Source organism: Schistocerca gregaria, chromosome 3 (assembly GCF_023897955.1).
Source record: "Schistocerca gregaria isolate iqSchGreg1 chromosome 3, iqSchGreg1.2, whole genome shotgun sequence".
NCBI lineage: Eukaryota > Metazoa > Arthropoda > Insecta > Orthoptera > Acrididae > Schistocerca > Schistocerca gregaria.
In genome coordinates this window covers 753977874-754000069 of record NC_064922.1, presented here as the reverse complement: position 1 = coordinate 754000069, position 22196 = coordinate 753977874, and the positions used below count along the sequence as shown (strand labels likewise).

General features: G+C 38.8%; 1 protein-coding gene across 1 annotated transcript in view; it reads right to left on the bottom strand.

Moving 5' to 3' along the window:
• The window catches only part of LOC126353931 (high affinity cationic amino acid transporter 1-like), a 139568-nt gene that overhangs the window by 58211 nt on the left and 59161 nt on the right, over nt 1-22196 (bottom strand). The window contains exons 5-8 of the mRNA XM_050003192.1: nt 14516-14620; nt 3285-3440; nt 3085-3209; nt 2785-2882 (exon numbers count right to left, since the gene is read on the bottom strand). Coding sequence (XP_049859149.1) covers nt 2785-2882; nt 3085-3209; nt 3285-3440; nt 14516-14620 — 484 coding nt within the window. The remainder of the gene's footprint in view (nt 1-2784; nt 2883-3084; nt 3210-3284; nt 3441-14515; nt 14621-22196) is intronic.

The window sequence follows — 22196 nt, the reverse complement described above, 5'->3', positions numbered from 1 at the left end:
TAAAACTGTGTGCTGGACCAAGACTCGAACTCGGGATCTTTGCCTTTCACAGGCAAGTGCTCTACCATCTGAGCTATCCAAGCACGACTCATGCCCCATCCACACAGCCTTACTTCTGCCAGTATCTCGTCTCCTACCTTCCAAACTTTACAGAAACTCTCCTGCAAACCTTGCAGAACTAGCACTCCTGAAAGAAAGGATATTGCAGAGACATGGCTTAGCCACAGCCTGGGACATTTCATTTTGGAAACGTCCCCCAGGCTGTGGCTAAGCCATGTCTCTGCCATGTCTCCAAAATACTGGCAGAAGTAAGGCTGTGAGGACAGGGCGTGAGTCGTGATTGGGTAGCTCAGATGGTAGAGCACTTGCCCGCAAAAGGCAAAGGTCCCGAGTTCAAGTCTCAGTCCGGCACACAGTTTTAATCTGCAAGGAAGTTTCATATCAGCACACACTCCACTGCAGAGTGAAAATCTCATTCTGGAAACATCGTCCAGGTTGTGGCTAAGCCATGTCTCCGCAATATCCTTTCTTTTGGGAGTGCTAGTTCTGCAAGGTTTGCAGGAGAGCTTCTGTAAAGGCTGGAAGGTAGGAGACGAGATACTGGCAGAAGTAAGGCTGTGAAGACGGGGTGTGAGTCATGTTTGGGTAGCTCAGATGGCAGAGCACTTGCCTGTGAAAGGCAAAGGTCCCGAGTTCGTGTCGCGGTCTGGCACACAGTTTTAATCTGCCATGAAGTTTCATATCAGCACACATTCTGCTGCAGAGTGAAAATCTCCTTCTGGAAACAATTAACTGATTTGTCTATTTATGAGCTTCTCTAGTCTCAAATGAAGTAAAGTGTATGAACTCTGGAAATGGAAACCTGCATTGTAGCACACATACATGGGATTATTTAAATGTTGTTGGTTCTGATGATATCTCCATTTCCAGTAAGAAAGTGAGGTGATAGTTACTTAGGTGGTGATGGTGATGGTGGGGGTGGGGGTGGGTTGGGGGGGGGGGGGGGAGGTAGAAAAGATGACACTGTCTCTCCCCATTATCTCTTTTTCAGCTTTTGCTCTGTTTGTAAGTTCCCACTGTCAATGCAATATGAAACTGCATTATTCCTTTCTTTATTCCTGTGGCCAAAACTTCCTTTAAAATTTTCCCCGTCTTCAAGATTCTTCCTGTCTCACTCTCTCTTTTTCATTCCATACATTACCTTCTCACCACAATAATATTTCAGAGCATTTGTAGTTATAATCTCCTACTGGAACTGTACATATTTATTGAAGTTTCTTTCATTATTAAATCCAGCTTTTTTCTTTAAGTGATTTTTGGTGGTTATTTAAAAATTAAGACCATACAAAGTCAGATAGTGCTAATACTCACATTATTTGATACTATTAGTAACATTTACAAACCAGCTGAATGCACTAGGTGACAATTATTGAACTAGATGGAAAAAAAAACATAAATTAGTTACAAACTGTGGCGCACACACACAGTTTACTCAACATGTAAACATCACTACAGACATTAAGATTTAGGTTATGCCTGCTATCATTGGTGATGCTGTGGTACAGACAAATAGTGAAAGTCTGCATGACCTGCTAAAGTATCTGAACATCGATGCTGTCAGTGACCTCCTGAATGCCCGTTTTCAGCTCAGCAATGGTTTTGGATTCTTGCTGTACACCTACTCTTTAATAGAATCACACAAAAAGGACTTACATGTATTCAGAGCCACAGAATATGGTGGGCAATCAAGGCCCATGGCAGTGGCCTCTGGGTACCCTAGAGCCAGAATGCAGTCCTCAAAGTGCTTCTCCGGGACATCAAAACTCTCCTGCTTTGATATGGTTGAGCTCCACCTTCTATGATTCACACCTTGTTGAATCATGGTCACTTTGTGTAATGGGGATGAAATCATCTTCCAAAATATTCATGTATCATTTGGTAGTCACTACGCCATCAAGGAATATTGCACCAATTATTCCGTGACTGGACATTGCACAGCCTACAGTCCCCTGTTGAGTGTGAAGAGACTTCTTGATCATGAAACGCGGATTCTCAGTCCCCCAAATGTGCCAGTTTTGCTTATTGATGAATCCATCTAAATTAAAGTGGGCTTTTTTGCTAAACCAATCCGTGCATGCACATGTTAATTCCCATCATGCCACATGTCCAAGCATGCAGTTTGAATGTGCTAATGCAAACTGTTCAGAAGTTATGATTATTTTATTTTCTATAGTTCAATAATTGACACTCTGTACTAAGGAATCTATCAATGAATCAGAAGGAGTTGGCCACCAATAAACCCTTAAGCCTCCTCTTGTCTGAACTTTATTAGTTGTTAAGCTTTTTGTGGTTGCTGGCAAGTTATTGAGAATGTGTGTTTCTGAATAAAGGATCCCTTTCAGGACCTAAGTGACTTTAAATCTTTTCCCAAGATTATTCTAATTTCTAGTGCTCATTCCATGAAGTGAGCTGTTTGTTTGAAAAAAAGAGATGTTGCTTAACAACAAGTTTATTAAGGAATAAATTTATTTGGAAGCAGTAATTAATAACCCTAGTTCTATAAACAGGCCTCCACAAGGTGTTCTTGTACAAATAACAACCTATTTATCACCAAGCAGTGAAATCAGTAACATTTTGTAATTTACTATATGATAAAATCTTTATGCAAAGGTATGAGCTGTAAGAAGGTTAGAAAAGTGGTGACTTTTTCATTTAAAACTAAAGTAATCTAATTTTAATAACTGAAAAGGTGATAAAAATGCAATGAAGTTATTTTCTTCATACCTTGCTCCAAGACCAAATATCGCACCTGCACTTATGATCCATCCTGCCCAGTTCCAACCAACCTTTTGAAATGCATACGATAGTGGGGCACTCATATCCTAAAACAGAAAATCTTGTATTAAATGCAGAATATTTACTAAAGATTGTAGTAAAGTTACGTTTTATTAGTCATATCAGTAAAACATTTAACACCTTTATATATTTAATGTTTCCCTTACAGTCACATTAAATTGTGTGAAACTTGATGACAAGCAACAATCACATTTGCTTAAAAATGTAACAATAGTCAACTAGTTATACCTGTAGATAGTAGGGAAGCATGAGGGTAAGCACTGATGAAACTCCGAAGTAGCAACAAAATACAATTATCAGTGAGAATATAATAGACAAAGGAATGTTCCGCTGTGGATTTATAGCTTCCTCTCCTGAAAGAAGGGAGATGTTAATGAAACATATAACTGAATTTTGTTTGCAAAACCTTTAGTACAGCTTTTACTGACCTGTTGTGGCTACAGCATCAAAGCCAACAAATGCATAAAAACAAGTTGCTGCTCCTTTGATAATTCCAGCAATTCCAAATGGCACAAATCCACCTTCACCACCATTATATTCATCAGGTATTTCATTCTTTTCTATCTGCCAATTACCTATGTCGGCTTTAAAGAGAACGAATTTTTTTAGTGGATTACACTATAATATTAACAGCAAATCTGTTGATATGTTTAAGTATGAGAAAATATTTATCACTTTATGAGAGTAAAATATTCTCATAGTGGTAAATAAAAATTGAGATGTAATAGATTTCAAGACATGCCATTTCTAAGTTAGTCACACACAGAAAAATAAAGATATCATTGATCATTGATTATGGATATGACAAAAGGAAGGACACTAAAAAAACAGAATTTCTGCACAATAAACAAGGCCTGATTTCTTTTAAGGGCACAATTACAAACCGATCAGCACTGAAGGGCATATATGTGCACCTCCTCCTGATTTATCATGGACTCACAAATTGGTGATCTCTAAAACAACCAGAATCATCAACAGAACTGTTGAAGTAAGCAAATTTTGTGTTGATCAGCACTTTGAGGTTTTTGCATGTGAAATTCAGCTAGATAATGTTGTGTTGAGGTTAGCAACAGTGTACAGGTCTCCATTACAAGATTGGGAGCTATTCATAAAAAAGTTTGACTCCCTATTATGAAGAAGTTATTAATAGGACAGAAATACTTTAATAGATAATGTATTTGTATAGCAAGAGGCTGTAGAACAAACACATGCTTTCCCTGTGGTAAATGGATTATCTGACCATGATGCACTACTGATTAACTTACAAAACCCAACAGTGTGTACACTTCAGAAACCATTAAGTAAAAGTGTGAAGGTGCTCAACCCAGTATCTATAGATCACTTCAGAGAAAGTTTAGGAAATGTAAACTGGGAAGATGTATATAATGATCCGAATGCTAATGATGAATGGAGCATATTTCTTGATACATTTATATCCCTTTTTGAACATTGTTTTCCAAATAAAATTACTAAATGTAACACTACAAACTTTTCTAAGAAACCTTGGATTACTACAGGTATTAAAGTGTCTTCAGAAGGAAAAAGAGAACTGTATGAGACAGCAAGAACTAGAAAAGATCCAGAAGTAGTTTTACACTATAAACATTATTGTAACATACTGAGAAAATTATTGTAACATACTGAGAAAATTTGTAAGGAAATCAAGAAATATGTATGTTAGAGAAGAAATTAACAACTCCAGCAATAATCGCAATGGAATGTTGTTAGAAGGGAGACAGGAAAAGTTTCCACTGGGGTAGGTAGTATTATTGTTAAAGAGAATGAGACTATCTTCACCAACAGTACACAGGTATCCAATGTATTTAACAATCACTTCTTAGGTGTAGGAGAAAAAATTGGTGAGAATAGTTCAAAAGAAAAAGCCAGGCAGTACATGGAAGAGCCAGTTTTGAAAAATTTTAGTCTGATTAAGTTTTATCTAACAACCTCTTGTGAAATAAGGAAAATTACACTACTGGCCATTAAAATTGTTGCACCATGAAGATGACTTGCTACAGTCATGAAATTTAACCAACAGGAAGAAGATGCTGTGATATGCAACTGATTAGCTTTTCAGAGCATTCATACAAGGTTGGGCTGGTGGCGACACCTACAACGTGCTGACGTGAGGAAAGTTTTCAACCAATTTCTCATACACTAACAACAGTTGACTGGCATTGCCTGGTGAAACATTGTTGTGATGCCTCCTGTAAGGAGGAGAAATGCGTACCATCACATTTCCGACTTTGATAAAGGTCAGATTGTAGCCTATCGCGATTGCGGTTTATCATATCATGACATTGCTGCTTGTGTTGGTCAAAATCCAATGACTGTTAGCAGAATATGGAATCAGTGGTTCAGGAGGGTAATACAGAACGCCGTGCTGGATCCCAACGACCTCGTATAACTAGCAGTCGAGATAACAGGCATTTTATCTGCATAGCTGTAACAGATCGTGCAGCCACGTCTCGACCCCTGAGTGAAAAGGTGGTGACATTTGCAAGACGACAGCAATCTGCACGAACAGTTCAGCAATGTTTGCAGCAGTATGGACTATCAGCTTGGAGACCATGGCTGCGATTAACCTTGATGCCGCATCACAGGCAGGAGCGCCTGCGATTGTGTACTCAACGACGAATCTGGGTGCACAAATGGCAAAACATCATTTTTTCGGATGAATCCAGGTTCGGTTTACAGCATCATGATGGACACATCAGTGGTTAGCAACATTGCTGTGAACACACATTGGAAGCTTGTATTAGTCATCGCCATACTGGTGTATTGCCCAGCATGATGGTTAGTGGTGCCATTGGTTACACATTTCGGTCACCTCTTGTTCGCATTGACGACACTCTGAACAGTGGACGTTACATTTCAGATGTGTATGACCCATGGATCTACCCTTCAAATGGTTCAAATGGCTCTGAGCACTATGGGACTTAAAATCTGAGGTCATCAGTCCCCTAGAACTTAGAACTACTTAAACTTAACTAACCTAAGAACATCACACACATCCATGCCTGAGGCAGGATTTGAACCTGCAACCATAGCGGTCATGCAGTTCCAGACTGAAGTGCCTAGAACCGCTCGGCCACAGCGGCCGGCCTTCATTTGATCACTGCGAAACCCTACATTTCAGCACAATAATACACAACCACAAGTTGCAGGTCCTGTACGGGCCTTTCTGAATACAGAACATGTTCAACTGCTGCCCTGGCCAGTACATTCTCCAGATCTCTCACCAACTGAATATGTCTGGTCAATGGTGGCCAAGCAACTGGCTTGTCACAATACGCCAGTCACTACTCTTGATGAACTGTAGTATCATGTTACAGCTGCTTGGGCAGCTGTACCTGTACACGCCATCCAAGCTCTATTTGACTCAATGCCCAGGTGTATCAAGGCTGTTATTATGGCCAGAGGTGGTTGTTCTGGGTACTGATTTCTCAGGATCTATGCACCCAAAGTGCATGAAAATGTAATCGCGTGTCAGTTCTAGTATAATATATTTGTCCAATGAATACCTGGTTATCATCTGCATTTCATCTTAGTGTATCAATTTAATGGCCAGTGGTGTATTAAATATTTGAAAATAAATGTTCTGTTGGAGTATATGACATATCTGACAAGTTATTAAAACAACGTGGAGCAATTACAGCTGGTGTTTTGAGTCACATATGTAATGCACCACTGACTCAGGGTATTTTTCCCAGACAGATTAAAATATGCCATTGTCAGGTCTCTCTACAAAAAGGGGGAGACCACAGATGTCAGTAATTACTGGCCAGTATGCTTGCTTAAAGCATTTTCAAACATCTTTGAGAAAGTAATGTACTCAAGAGTGATTAGCCATGCCACAGCAATGGGATACTTAGTAAATCACAGTTCAGATTTCAGAAATGCTGTTCCACTGATACAGCAATATACAATTTCACTGTACACATAATACAGTATTTAAATAGTAAAGTCACAGAATATTCCTACTGGTGACATTTGTTGGAGAAATTACAATTCTATGGTATAAATGGAACAGCATATGAGTGGTTCAAGTCACATCTACAGGACAGGAAGCAAAAAGTCTCTTTATATGCTTCAAGTGATTCAAATGAGTTTGCCACTTCATCTAACTGGGGTGAAATTACATTAGGTGTTCCAAAAGTGTCAATCATGGGCCCTCTCCTGTTCTTGATATATGTGAATGACCTCCCTTCTTATGTGAAACAAGATGCTGAACTGACACTGTTTGCTGATGACACAAGCATAATTATTAATCCAGTAAAAGAAAGTATGATAGAAAATGATACAATTAAGGTCTTTGGAAAAGTTATTAATTGGTTTTCTGCGAATGGGCTTGCTCTGGGCTTTGAAAAAGCACAGTACATCCAATTTTCTGTTGCAAAAAGTATAATTCCTTCAATAAACATAACACATCAAAAGAAGTCAGTAGCCAAGGTAGAGCATACCGAATGTTTGGGTGTACATATAGATGAGAATTTTAATTGGAAAATTCATATTTTTTATCTCCTAAAGCGACTAGGTTCAGCAACTTTTGCAATCACAATAATTTCCAATTTTGAGGATGTAGAAATTAGTAAGCTAACATACTTAGCATACTTCCACTCTCTGATGTCATATGGAATAATATTCTGGGGCAACTCAACACTTAGGTTAAAGGTATTCACTGCTCAAAAGAAAGTAGTTAGAATAAAGTGTGGGGTTCATAGTCACACATCTTGTAGGCATCTGTTTAAAAGGTTAGGAGTTCTTACAACTGCTTCACAGTACATTTACTCAGTAATGAAATTTTTTCTCAACAACGTGGACCAGTTTAAAATCAACAGCGACATTCATGATTACAATACCAGAAAAAAGAAAGACCTACACTATCCTTTACTTAACCTATCTTTGGCACAGAAAGAGGTAAAATATGCTGCTATAAAACTTTTTGATAACTTACCAGATGAAATAAAATGTCTGACAGACAGCAGTAATATTTTCAAAAACAAATTGAAATCATACCTTCTTGACAACTCCTTCTATACCGTAGATGAGTTCTTGAATATGGATAAATAAATCTGGGGATATAATATATTCATTTTGTGTCATTTAAGGGAATGAGATAAATAATAGAAATATTTAGGTATAACATTATTCTGTAAACAAAAAAAGAACTTTTTTCCTGTGTGTATTTCTTGCGCATTTCACATGGTCCACATCATAACGATTTTCCTTGCTATTGATCAATGGATCATCTATCTGTCTATCTATCTATCTATCTATCTATCTGTCTGTCTGTCTGTCTGTCTGTCTGTCTATCTATCTATCTAACTAATGATGTAAATAAAATAGAAAGAAACATTCCGCATGGGAAAAATATATTAAAAACAAAGATTCCAAGACTTACCAAGTGGGAAAGCGCTGGTAGATAGGCACAATAAAAAAACACACAAACACGCACACACAAAATTTCGAGCTTTCGCAACTGCCGGTTGCGAAAGCTCGAAATTTAGTGTGTGTGTTTGTGTGTGTCTTTTTTTTTTGTGCCTATCTACCGGCACTTTCCCGCTTGGTAAGTCTTGGAATCTTTGTTTTTAATATAAATAACTAACTAACGTGATGAAATTCTGAAACAGCTCAATCCCTTCTCTGTCATTAGGTTCATATTTTCCTTCTCTTAATTTTATGCCTTTTTTTGTTCATTGTTGATGCATACACTGATCATCCAGAACATTATGACTACCTAACTAACAGCCAGTATGTCCACCTTTGGCATGGATAACAGTGGCAACACATCATAGCATGGAAGAAATGAGGCCTCGATAGGTCACTGGAGGGAGTTGACGCCCCTTCTCTACAACCAAATCTCCTAATTCCCTTTAATTCCAGGAAGGGGGTCTATGAGGCCTGACACCACATTCAATCACATCCCAGATGTATTTGATCAGGTTGAGGTCTGGTGAATTGGGGCACCAGCACATCAATCGGAACTCACACACTCCATCACACATCTGGCTTTGTGACGTGGCACACTGTATTGTTGAAAAATACCACTGCTGTCAGGAAACATGATTGTCATGAAGGGATGTATGTGGTATGTAATGGGTGTAAATGGTCTGCATCCAGTGTACAATACTTCTTGGCTGTCATTGTGCCTCGCATGAGCTCTACTGGACTCATATATGATGAATGTTTCCCAGAGCATAATAGAGCCACCACCAGTGTCTCCATCCCACAGTACTGTTCTTAAGGAGCAGTTCTCCTGGAAGATGATGGATTTGCAGCCTCCCATCAGCATGATGAAGAAGGTACTAGGATTTATCTGACCATTCAGTACTCTGCCACTGAACCAACATCAAGTGTGGATGGTCCAGTGCCTATTTCAATCATACTTGTAATGTTCTGGTGTTAATTTTGGCAAATGTTGGCACATGTATGGGTTGTCAGCTGTGATGTTCCATCTTTAGGAGTGTTTGGTGTATTGTGTGTTCAGGCACACTTTTACTCTTCCTAGAATTGAAGTATGAAGTTAGTTCCACCACAGTTCACCACCTGTACTGTTTTACCATCTGCCCAGCCTATGCTGTCCAACATGTGGCCACCCAACCCCATGATGACTGCACATGGTTCCACTTTGGTTTCGTCACATGTTGAAGACACTCACCACAACATTACTCAAACACCTGAAAAGTCATCCAGTTCCTGAAATGCTCATGCTGAGCCTCCAGGCCATCATAATCTCCCCTCAGTCAAACTCAGATCATTCACCTTCCCAATTCTATAAGCAAACTGCACGTTCACTGGTACTACATGCACCACGCATGTGTCTGAGTAGCAGTCGTTCCTCACTAGACAATGTTGCTATTGTAGTTTATATCAATAGTAGGTCAGTGGTCAAGTGGTCATAATGTTTGGTTAAGGAGTCATTGTGTCTGTGTATGTGCGGATGGATGGATGTGTGCGCGCGCGGGTGTGTGTGTGTGTGTGTGTGTGTGTGTGTGTGTGTGTGTGTGTGTGGCGCGCGCGCGTGTGTGTGTGTGTGTGTGTGTGTGTGTGTGTGTGTGTGTGTGTGTGTGTGTGTGTGTTCCTTTTTTCCCCCTAAGGTAAGTCTTTCCGCTCCCGGGATTGGAATGACTCCTTACCCTCTCCCTTAAAACCCACATCCTTTTCTCTTTCCCGCGCCTGATGAAGCATCCGTTGGTTGCGAAAGCTTGAATTTTGTGTGTATGTTTGTGTTTGTTTGTGTATGTATCAAGCTGCCAGCTGCCAGTACTTTCGTTTGGTAAGTCACATCATCTTAGTTTTTAGATATATTTTTCTCACGTGGAATATTTCCCTATATATATATATATATATATATATATATATATATATATATACATACAATAGAGGGAAACATTCCACGTGGAAAAAATATATCTAAAACATAGATGATGTGACTTACCAAACGAAAGTGGTGACAGGTCGATAGACACACAAACAAACACAAACATACACACAAAATTCAAGCTTTAGCAACAAATGGTTGCTTCATCAGGAAAGAGGGAAGGGGAGGAGAGGGAAAGACGAAAGGATGTGGGTTTTAAGGTAGAGGGTAAGGAGTCATTCCATTCGCGGGAGTGGAAAGACTTACCTTAAGGGGAAAAAAGGACATGTATACACTTGCGCACACACACATATCCATCCCTGGTGAACTTGGGTTGGTAGACAACGATGTGCACAAAGGTTAGGTGGTTGTGTTGCCGCCAAAACACGTTAAAGGGTGGAGAAATTCGGGAAAATTTCGAAAAAACTGCGTGTAAATGTATTAAAAGGAGTGGTTTTGTGGTGGCAGATTATGAAAATGAGTCTAACAATTGTCTGACGAAGAAATAATGACGTTAAAACCTGTGGGAAGCGGCTAAAATGTTCAGTGATGTGGGAAAAACGGAAATGGAAATCGTGTGTGTGTGTGTGTGTGTGTGTGTGTGTGTGTGTGTGTGTGTGTGTGTGTGTGTGCCTGTTCTTTTTCCCCCTAAGGTAAGTCTTTCTGCTCTCGGGATTGGGATCACTCCTTACCCTCTCCCTTAAAACCCACATCCTTTCGTCTTTCCCTCTCCTTCTCTCTTTCCTGATGAAGTAACCGTTTGTTGCGAAAGCTTGAATTTTGTGTGTATGTTTGTGTGTCTATTGACCTGCCAGCACTTTTGTTACATATATATGATGACTGTGTACAATACTACTTGCCTGCCATTGTGCCTTGCATGAGCTCCACTGGACTCATGGATGATGAATGTTTCATAATAGAGCCACCACCAGTGTCTCTGTCCCACAGCCCCACAGAATTTTGTGTGTGTATGTTTGTGTGTCTATATATATAGTTCTTGTGGTGCTTAGGACCTCGAAAGTAACCTACAGCCTTTTGCAAACAAACAGATCTGTTAGTCTTAGTTAAACAGCCTGGGAAATAATGCATAATCAATGTAAGAAACAGTAATACTGTAAATACAAAAGCATATTGCTAAAAGGAAATTATGAAATAATAAATGACACAGAAGAAGTGAGTGAAAAAATCATACAAAAGTTCAGAGCAGTTGGAACATATAATAGATATGACTGGTCACCCAATTTTACATTTCAGGTTTAATGTAATAAACAGGGGCTATCTTTTTTGTCCATGGTATAACAGAGAGAAACTTCCTAGCAATCATCTCAAAACTTCAAGCTAAAATGTCTTGCAGCTAGGATGACATTTTATCTAAGCTGCTGTAGGAATCCAGAGGAGAATTAGTCAAACTACTGACACAATGATTAAATATCTTCCTCTGCCATAGAGAATTCTGTGATTTCTTGAAAATACGTGAAGTTCTCCCATCATGTAAGACTGGAATAAAGATTGTGTAAAAACTACAGATAAATATTGGTATATTCAGAACTGTGCAAATTTATAGAGAAAGTAACATTAAATCAAGTCTGGATATACTTCAGCAGGCATAATATATTCAACAATCTACAGTACTGTTTGAAAAAAGGAAGATCTATTGTAACAGCATTAGCAAATTTTCTATGTATATGACACATTAAACAAACTAGATAGAGGAGAAATGGTTTAAGCTGACATATAATAGGAATGAACAATTGCTAATACCTAAATCAAGCTACAGGATATTTCAATCTGGTGTGCCTCAAAGAAATACATTAAGACCTTTTCTGCTCCTTGTGCATGTTAATGATTTAATTAAAATGCAACATTGCAAGATCGTAAGCTATTCTGATAACACATCCCTTGTCAGCTGGGGCAGTGATATACAAACTGTTGCCAACAGTAATGAAATCAATTGCAGTATTCTGTCACCTCATCTTACTGCAAATAATCTACTTGTAATCTAAGAGAAGACAGTGATAATCCTGTTCCTGCTTCGCTATAATCTAAATATAAATTTTACTCCATTACCAGCTCCATTGGCACTTAGCTATGCAAATAAACACAAATTAATGGTTATAATTGTGGATGAACACCAGCTGAGAAAAGAGTATATAGAACATACTTGTAAGAAAATCAGTACAAACATGTAATCACCAAACTAGATTCCAGCCTTCCTAGATCATGATACCTTATGGCAAATATATCTCTGATTGACAAACCCTACCTCCAGTTTGATATTGAGATCCGGGGTGAGTTGCCAGCTGACTGTGCACACAGGCTTTTTAGACTACAAAAGCTAATGTAAACAAGACAGGGCCTTGAAAAGAAATTTGAAGAAAATATAAAATACAAGACAAAATACAAGGGCCTTGATAATAAATTTGAAAAAAATATAAAATACTAACTAACTACTTGGTGTACATCCTGCATGGCAGTCATGTTTATGAAACTATATCCAGAACATATTGTAATGAACAGTACACACATAACTACAACATACAGGCAAGGGAACACTTCCACAGATTTACATAAGTAAAAAGGCTGCAGACTGTAATCCACATACAATATGGACAGTTTTTTAAAGAGACTACCGCCTGATTTTAATTTAAACATCTGAAAGAATGAGCTTAAGTACAGTAATTATTATTAGGGAAATGCTGTTCTTCAATAACAGGTTTCAAATTGCTGTATCTCCATATAAACTGTTAGTGTATGTAGCCACAAGTTTTTTTTTTTTTTTATAAGTTGGAAACTGATAATTTCTGATCTCTGCCATTTATATCAATGTGTGTGTTTACCTTTAAGTGATAAGAGAAGAACAATTAACACAATCCTGTATCACAATGTATATGTGACCTGAAGCTATAACAATGCCCAAAAACTGAATGTTATGAGGCCATCAAATAAATAAATAAATAAATAAATTGGTTCAACTCATTCAGAATGATACTCTAACAAATGAAGTAGAAGTATCTCCATTATGACACATACCGCTCAAGACTGCAATCTATTTACTAATTGCTTTGAAAAATATAACAATTCTTTAAATCAAGCTCCGAAATCAGGTTGGCACTACTAAACAATTTGCGCACACTTTGCACATTGACCTATTGCCATAATCCTTACCCAATATCAATAAAATACTCATTTTCGTATATGGCTCTGTTAATCATGACTTTTCATCCCATACCATATTATTTAGAGCTTCACTGTAAAACTTCCCCATGCATCTTGCCATTCCTGCTTGCTTTGGTATGTCTGACTGGTGAAACATACATACTCAATGGAAGTATCAGATGTGATAAGCTGTATGTGATCTGACAACTGGTATATGAATTTTGGACAATGCCTTATATTGGTCTGTCTGGCTCAGGAGGTAAACATGTTTATGGCAAAAACTGAAATGTTCAATTAATAAAAGTGTCAAGGAATTGGCAGAAATGTTGATGAGGAAACTGAAGACAAGCAACATCCACAATGACATGTATTTCAGTTCCCAGCAATTTTATAGACAGCAAAGTTGTGTGACATTGTACAGTAACAAACAGCCTTAATGTTTATTATTCAGTATGATTATTGTTTGCAACACATGACTTTGGTGCAGTGGTATCAAAAACAAATGGCAACACAGCAAACAAAAACCATATCAATTTTTTCAACTGTTGTATACACTGTGGATGTCCAAATTGCTTTACGATCAAGTTGTCTAGTCATTAAAACAGCAGAGTACATTCTAATCAGCTTCAGGTGCACAAGTAAACACATGATCCAACCGGTTCACCCTCACTCCCAGGTGCAATAATATTGTGGTTGACTAATATACTCCAATTAAAATAACTTCATAATTGTAGTGGCAGGGGCCAGTTTTGCTATTAAGCAGTCAACCTTGCTAGACAAGTCTCTGCATGTACTTAAAAAACATGTGACACAGTGAGTGTGCAGCACTCAAGAAAGAACTGTGATTAGCTGGTGGCTGACCTACCACAAGACACACTGAATTGTCAGTCTGAAATCTGTTTTAAAAGGAGTACAGTTTGTGAGTTAAAATTGAAAAAGAGAATAACTGTGCTCAGAATATCCCTTTTTATCACTGAAGAAAGTGTGAATGTAATAGTTTGCGAATTTGGCCCTAAAATTGGATATCACTTTTGCTGTGTGCAGTACATACATTTAAAAAAAAATATAATTTCAGAAAATATGAACCTCTATATACAGTAATTTCATGCTTTTAAAAATACAAGCAGCAGTGTTACATACCTTTCAAGGCACCAGCAATGATTGCAAAAGTTAAAACACCAAGATTAGTTATACACATTATGCTGGTAATGATCGATGACTCCTTCACACCAAACGCCAGAAGAACTGTGGGGACACACATTTTCTTTACAATACAGACTTTTTTTGTATAATCTTATATATTAATGTTCATTTCATATCCTTATGCAGCAGATCTTCAGGAAAATATACAATATTAGAACTGAATTAAAGTAAGTGTTATCCAGAAAGCTTTGACATCTTTGTATGTTGTTATAAATACAAGGAATTTGTAGCAAGCATGGAAACATTGCTTCTTAATGCACATTTATTTACAGAATGAAAAAAAATGAGATTGCAGTTTTCTTTCACAGCGACATAAATTTATGTTTCATGTGTAATTAATTTGGTTGTCAGTTTGTTTTGATATATGATAATTTCCCTTTATCAAGTTCTGAAACAAAATGAGATTTTTTTTATTAAAAGTTAAATTAGGGTGAAGCAGCATGATCACAAATAAATCTACCTTTAACAAAGTGATGAATGAGAAGGGCAGTTGGGATCTGAGAGATCTACATCTACATCTACATCTACATGATTACTCTGCAATTCACATTTAAGTGCTTGGCAGAGGGTTCATCGAACCACAGTCATACTATCTATCTACCATTCCACTCCCAAAAATCGCACGGGAAAAACGAACACCTAAACCTTTCTGTTTGAGCTCTGATTTCTCTTACTTTATTTTGATGATCATTCCTACCTATGTAGGTTGGGCTCAACAAAATATTTTCGCATTCGGAAGAGAAAGTTGGTGACTGAAATTTTGTAAATAGACAAAAAATGTCTTTGCTTTAATGACTTCCATCCCAACTTGCGTATCATATCTGCCACACTCTCTCTCCTATTACATGACAATTCAAAACAAGCTGCCCTTTTTTGCACCCTTTCGATGTCCTCCGTCAATCCCACCTGGTAAAGATCCCACACCACACAGTAATATTCTAACAGAGGACAAACGAGTGTAGTGTAAGTTGTCTCTTTAGTGGACTTGTTGCATCTTCTAAGTGTCCTGCCAATGAAACGTAACCTTTGGCTCACCTTCCCCACAATAATATCTGTGTGGTTTTTTCCAACTGAAGTTGTTTGTAATTTTTACACCCAGGTACTTAGTTGAATTGACAGCCTTGAGAATTGTACTATTTATCGAGTAATCGAATTCCAATGGATTTCTTTTGGAACTCATGTGGATCACCTCACACTTTTCGTTATTTAGCGTCAACTGCCACCTGCCACACCATATAGAAATCTTTTCTAAATCGCTTTGCAACTGATACTGGTCTTCAGATGACCTTACTAGATGGTAAATTTCAGCATCATCTGCGAACAACCTAAGAGAACTGCTCAGATTGTTACCCAGGTCATTTATATAGATCAGGAACAGCAGAGGTCCCAGGACGCTTCCCTGGGGAACACCTGATATCACTTCAGTTTTACTCGATGATTTGCCATCTATTACTACAAACTGTGACCTTCCTGACAGGAACTCACGAATCGAGTCACACAACTGAGATGATACCCCATATGCCCGCAGCTTGATTAGAAGTTGCTTGTGAGGAACAGTGTCAAAAGCTTTCCAGAAATCTAGAAATACAGAATCAACTTGAGATCCCCTGTTGACAGCGGCCATTACTTTGTGCGAATAAAGAGCTAGTTGCGTTGCACAAGAACAATGTTTTCTGAAACCATGCTGATTACGTATCAATAGATCATTCCCTTCAAGGTGATTCATAATGTCTGAATACAGTATATGTTCCAAACCCCTACTGCAAACTGACGTCAGTGATATAGGTCTGTAGTTCGATGGATCACTTCTAGTACCCTTCTTAAACACTGGTGCAACCTGCGCAATTCTCCAATCTGTAGGTACAGATCTATCGGTGAGCGAGCAGTTGTATATGATTGCTAAGTAGGGAGCTATTGTATCAGCGTAATCTGAAAGGAACCTAATCGGTATACAATCTGGATCTGAAGACTTGCCCGTATCAAGCGATTTGAGTTGCTTCGCAACTGCTAAGGTATCTACTTCTAAGAAACTCATACTAGCAGCTGTTCGTGTTTCAAATTCTGGAATATTCCATTCATCTTCCCTGATGAAGGAATTTTGGAAAACTGCATTCAATAACTCCGCTTTAGCAGCACAGTTGTCGGTAACAGTACCATCAGCATTACGCAGCGAAGGTATTGACTGCATCTTGCCACTTGTGTACTTTACATACGACCAGAATTTCTTCAGGTTTTCTACCAAATTTCGAGACAATGTTTCATTGTGGAACCTATTAAAGGCATCTCACATTGAAGTGCGTGCCAAATTTTGTGCGTCTGTAAATTTTAGCCAATCTTCGGGATTTTGTGTTCTTCTGAACTTTGCATGCTTTTTCCGTCGCCTCTGCGACAGCGTTTTATGTACCATGGGGGATCAGTTCCATCTCTTACCAATTTATGAGCTACGAATCTCTCAATTTCTGTTGCTACTATATCTTTGAATTTGAGCCACATCTCGTCTACATTTGCATAGTCAGTTCGGAAGGAATGGAGATTGTCTCTTAGGAAGGCTTCTAGTGACACTTTATCTGCTTTTTTTTAATAAAATTATTTTGCGTTTGTTTCTGGTGGATTTGGAAGAAACGGTATTGAGCGTAGCTACAACGACCTTGTGATCACTAATCCCTGTATCAGTCATGACGCTCCCTATTAGCTCTGGATTGTTTGTGGCTAAGAGGTAAAGTGTGTTTTTGCAACCATTTACAATTCATGTGGGTTCGTGCACTAACTGCTCGAAATAATTTTCAGAGAAAGCATTTAGGACAATCTCGAAAAATGTTTTCTGACTACCACCGGTTTTGAACAAGTATTTTTGCCAACATATCGAGGGAAGGTTGAAGTCCCCACCAACTATAGCCATATGAGTGGGGTATTTGTTAAGAGACTCAAATTTTCTCTGAACTGTTCAGCAACCATATCATCGGAGTCTGGGGGTCAGTAGGAGCAGCCAATTATTAACTTAGTTCAGCTGTTAAGTATAACCTCCACCCATACCACTTAGCATGGAGCATCTACTTCGACTTCACTACAAGATAAACCACTGCTGACAGACACAAACACTCCACCACTAATTCTGCCTAATCTATCTTTCCTGAACACCGTCTGAGACTTCATAAAAAATTCTGCAGAACTTATTTCAGGTTTTAGCCAGCTTTCTGTACCTATAACGATTTCAGCTTCTGTGCTTTCTATTAGCACTTTAAGCTCAGGGACTTTCCCAGCACAACTAAAACAACTTACAAAAATAATTTTGACTGTTCCTTGATCCAAGCACGTCCTGTATTTGCTATGCACCCTTTGAGATTGCAGCCCACCCCGTACTTTCCCGAGGCCTCCTAACCCAAAAAAACTGCCCAGTCCACGCCACACAGCCTCCGCTACCAATCTAGCTGCCAGCTGAGTGTAGTGAACTCCTGACCTATTTAGCGGAACCCGAAACACCACCACCCTATTGTGCAAGTCAAGGAATCTGAAGCCAACATGGTCGCAAAACAGTCTCAGGATCTGATTCAGACCCCTCCACCCAGCTCTGCACCAAAGATCCGCAGTCGGTTCTGTCAATGATGCTGCAGATGGTGAGGTCTGCCTTCATCTCATAAGCAAGACTGGCAGCCTTTACCAAATCAGATAGCCGCTGAAATCCAGAGAGAATTTCCTCAGATACAAAGTGACACACGTCATTAGTGCCGACATGTGCCACCACCTGCAGCTGGCTGCACTCTGTGCTCTTCATGTCATCCAGAAGGACCCTTTCCACATCAGGAATGACTCCACCCGGAATGCACATGGAGTGCACACTGGATTTCTTCCCCTCCTTAGCCACCATATCCCTAAGAGGCCCTATTACGTGCCTAACATTGGAGCTCCCAACTACCAATAAGCCCACCCTCTGCGACTGCCCGGACCTTGAAGGCTGAGAATCATCCTCTGAAACAGTGCAGGCAGCTGAATCTGGCTCAGCCAGAGACAGTGCCTGAAACCTGTTTGTCAGACGCACCGAGCAGGCTTTCTGATCAGCCTCCGAGGACGTCTTTCGCTGCCTGCCACACCTTGGAACGACCTCATAATCAACCACAGGCAAAGGCTCAGCTCCACTGCGAGCAGCAACCAGGGCAACCACAGCAGCAGACCAATCTGCGGACAGACAGGATGAGGTTGACATCCCCATGATACCCAAGTCCGGCTCCCCACTGTGGTGCTCATTGGCAACAGCCTCAAGCTGCGCAACTGAAGTTAGCGCCACCTGCAGCTGTGAGCGAAGGGATGCCAACTCAGCCCTCATCTGAACACAGCAATCACAGTCCCTGTCCATTCTAATCGATGTTGAACAACAGTTACTGATACACGAGTCGGTGCCTCAATAATGCAAGGGAAGCATGCAAAGAATGTATGAACTAACCTGTACAAATGTCTAATGACTGCGCTACAATCTGCCTGAATTTATGATTACAGTAACTAAAACTCGAAATTACACCTCCTATATGAAACTATGTAACACCTAAATGAGCTAGGAGCATACGACTTGCTGCTCGCTGCTTCTTAGCCAATGGCGGCAGGGAGCACACTGGCTGTGACCAACCGACACTGGCCGTTCAAAACAAAAACACAAGACAAATGACTACGCAAATTTACACTATTCAGGTACTAAAATGCGATGCTACAACTCTCAAATGCTATAATACACCCAAAATTTATGAATTAAACAATGCAGGTACCCAAAAACACGCAGATAAATTAAGAATTAAACTATGTAACAAATAAGTGAGCTAGGAGTATACGACTTGCTGCTGGCAGCTGCTTATCCAATGGCGGCAGGGAGCACACTGGCTCTATGTACCAGGGAACATAAGATACCAATACGTTGTGCACAGCAGTGTAACCATTCACTTATAATATCCATTTGTCAGCCATTTTAACTCCTCTAATAAATAATAAAGTTAGGAGAATATAACGAGAAGCATTGGTGAGGGACCAGGTGAAGTCATAAGTGGGCGATAAATCTTGTGTTATATTTTTTGTAATATGTTTTAGAATAGAGTTATTGCAATGCAACACAGTACTTTGAAACACTGGGGAATGGACTACTTGTCTAGGATTGATTGTTCAGTAACAGTTGGGCAACAATGCTGTGGCCTTCATGGAGCATCAAGATGATACTGCTGCTACCACAAATTTTAAAATATATATATATATATAACACTCTATCTTGTGGACCGCCAAACTATTTTAAAATAACTTGTAAATGGCTGAATTATTTAAGGATACACAGAGGAATATATGGCAAAATACAAGTATTATGGAAACTTTAAAATATATTTAAAATATGTTTCAGTTCCCTTCATTCTTATTGTTATTTTGAAGAGGTCCAAGTGAAGTATTATTGTATTATTTCTGATTTGAAGTTCATTCTGCATAATAGTTTCATTTAATGTGGAAAAATAATATTATCTCTTCCCAGAAAGAGGAATAATATCAGAGGAGCTGAATTTCAGATCTACATAAGTAAGAAGTTATTTTACCGTGCAGTCAGATGCAGATACTGAACCCAGTCTATGACAATTTCAATTTAATAATCCATTGTGCATAATCTGGAGTTTTAAATATTAGGCCCTTGCTGTGGGTAGCTTCACCAGTGCCAAAGAGTTAAATAATGCCATGAGCCCTTAGGACCAGGAGTGTGTAAACAGACAGCGGACAGTTTAAGTACATTCCTGAACACTTCCTCAAAGGAATTTCCTATCAGGATAGTAGGGGCAGATGACTGATTGTTGGAGAATTCTGAGTTTTAGTGGGCAAGCAGTAGGATCGGCAGCGATGCAACAACTTCAGTCCTGTTTGTGCAATGCTGAGGGTGAGACTCAGCTCATTCCTCCTGACATCCACTTTGGCACATGGTAAGTCTAGGTGTATTGTGCAGGGCTAGCCATCCAAACAGAGGTCTGAGGTTTGATGATGCACTTGCAAGGCTTTATGCACCTACCAGGAGAGAACATAGTATTACCTCTAAATCTCATTAGGTAGGTCACTGATATGTGTCACAGGCAGCAGTGAATGACAGCTTCGCTAACCACTACACATGTAAGAGATCATAGAGCAGTGTGTTTGGCTGCTGCTGATTGTGGCTGTAGTGTACATATTGCAGGTGTCCATCAGCAGCACACACAATCTGATCAATGGCAGCAGCTGCTCTTCAGTATGGTTATATTTATGGTACAGTAAAAAGTTAGAAAAATGGAGAAAAGTTGAGTTTAATCAGTGCTAAGCAGAAAATGCTCAGAGAATTTACATTGAAACTGTGTGACAGAATGGATTCTATTACTTGATAAATTACATGAGAAGACAGATAATTTACATCTAAAGAAGGTTCTTTAGATATTTTTGGAAAATTAGTTGCTATTCACAAAGAATTAACAGCTTGTGACCTTCACCTGCTTTATTTCGTCATTGTCAGTCCTCCATGTCAATGTGCTGCATTGTTATACTGGCTGAAAAATGGGGGGAAGGGGGAAGTTCAACGCTGAATCTGTAAAAGATGTTCACAGCCGCCTCCCCCCAATATTACACAATTATATGTCCAGTTCACTATTGGTAAATGTTGATAAGCCTCATTAATAGGTTGCAGAGGTTGCAGGCAACATCAGCATACTTCTACAATAGTTTGCTGTTGAACATCTATGAGCAGTAGAAAACTAACCACACAGTTCATGCAGAATAATACAGTACCTATGACACTATTTTGCAAATAAATTGAACAGACATTGTCATTAACTGTTCTAACACATGACCTATTTTGTTACACTTGTTCCACTGTTAAGTTGATGCATTATCATTAATTCAACCAATACATCTTTCCCGTCTGAAAATCAACTGTGGACCGACTGTCTCGGGAGCAAAATTTGATCCTTTACATATCCTCACAATAACAGGCATTGAAACTACAGTTACAGAAATCGCAGTTAAAACATAACTCATTCAATTAACTGAACACATCGAAAAATTCGTCCTTTTTAACAGTTCCTTCTATCACAAAGGTCAGGCCAAATTATTTGCTTAAATAATGAAATTAATGGATATAGTTATACCAACAATACTTTTTTCAAACCAGGTAATTATTTTGGAATTAATTAAGGCCTGGCTTTGCTAATGTATTTTCTAAAAGAGCCACATAAATACTTCAAGAATCCTAATAGTTCTTCTTCCAAATGTTTATAATTATTGCAGAATTTATATTTGTTTATGAGTCAACAATAGACTCTAAAGTCATGAAACAATTACTGATTCACCCTATAACAAAATATATTTACTAGTAATTGTCAAAATAAATTAGTAAATTAATTACATATACAAAACTAAGCACAAAATTAGACTTGGTGCTATATTCCTTAAGACTGAGTGCCAACCTCTCCCTTTTTTGGAAATGCAGATTATACTCATGCATGTTAATGGTAATTAGACAAAAATGAAAATATTATGAATTTAAGGAGGAAGATGGCAAAGCAAGAGAGGAAGTAAAGAGATCCCAGCTTGCTTTATCTCAAGCTGATACAGATACAGATACATTTAAGAAACGTTGAAATAT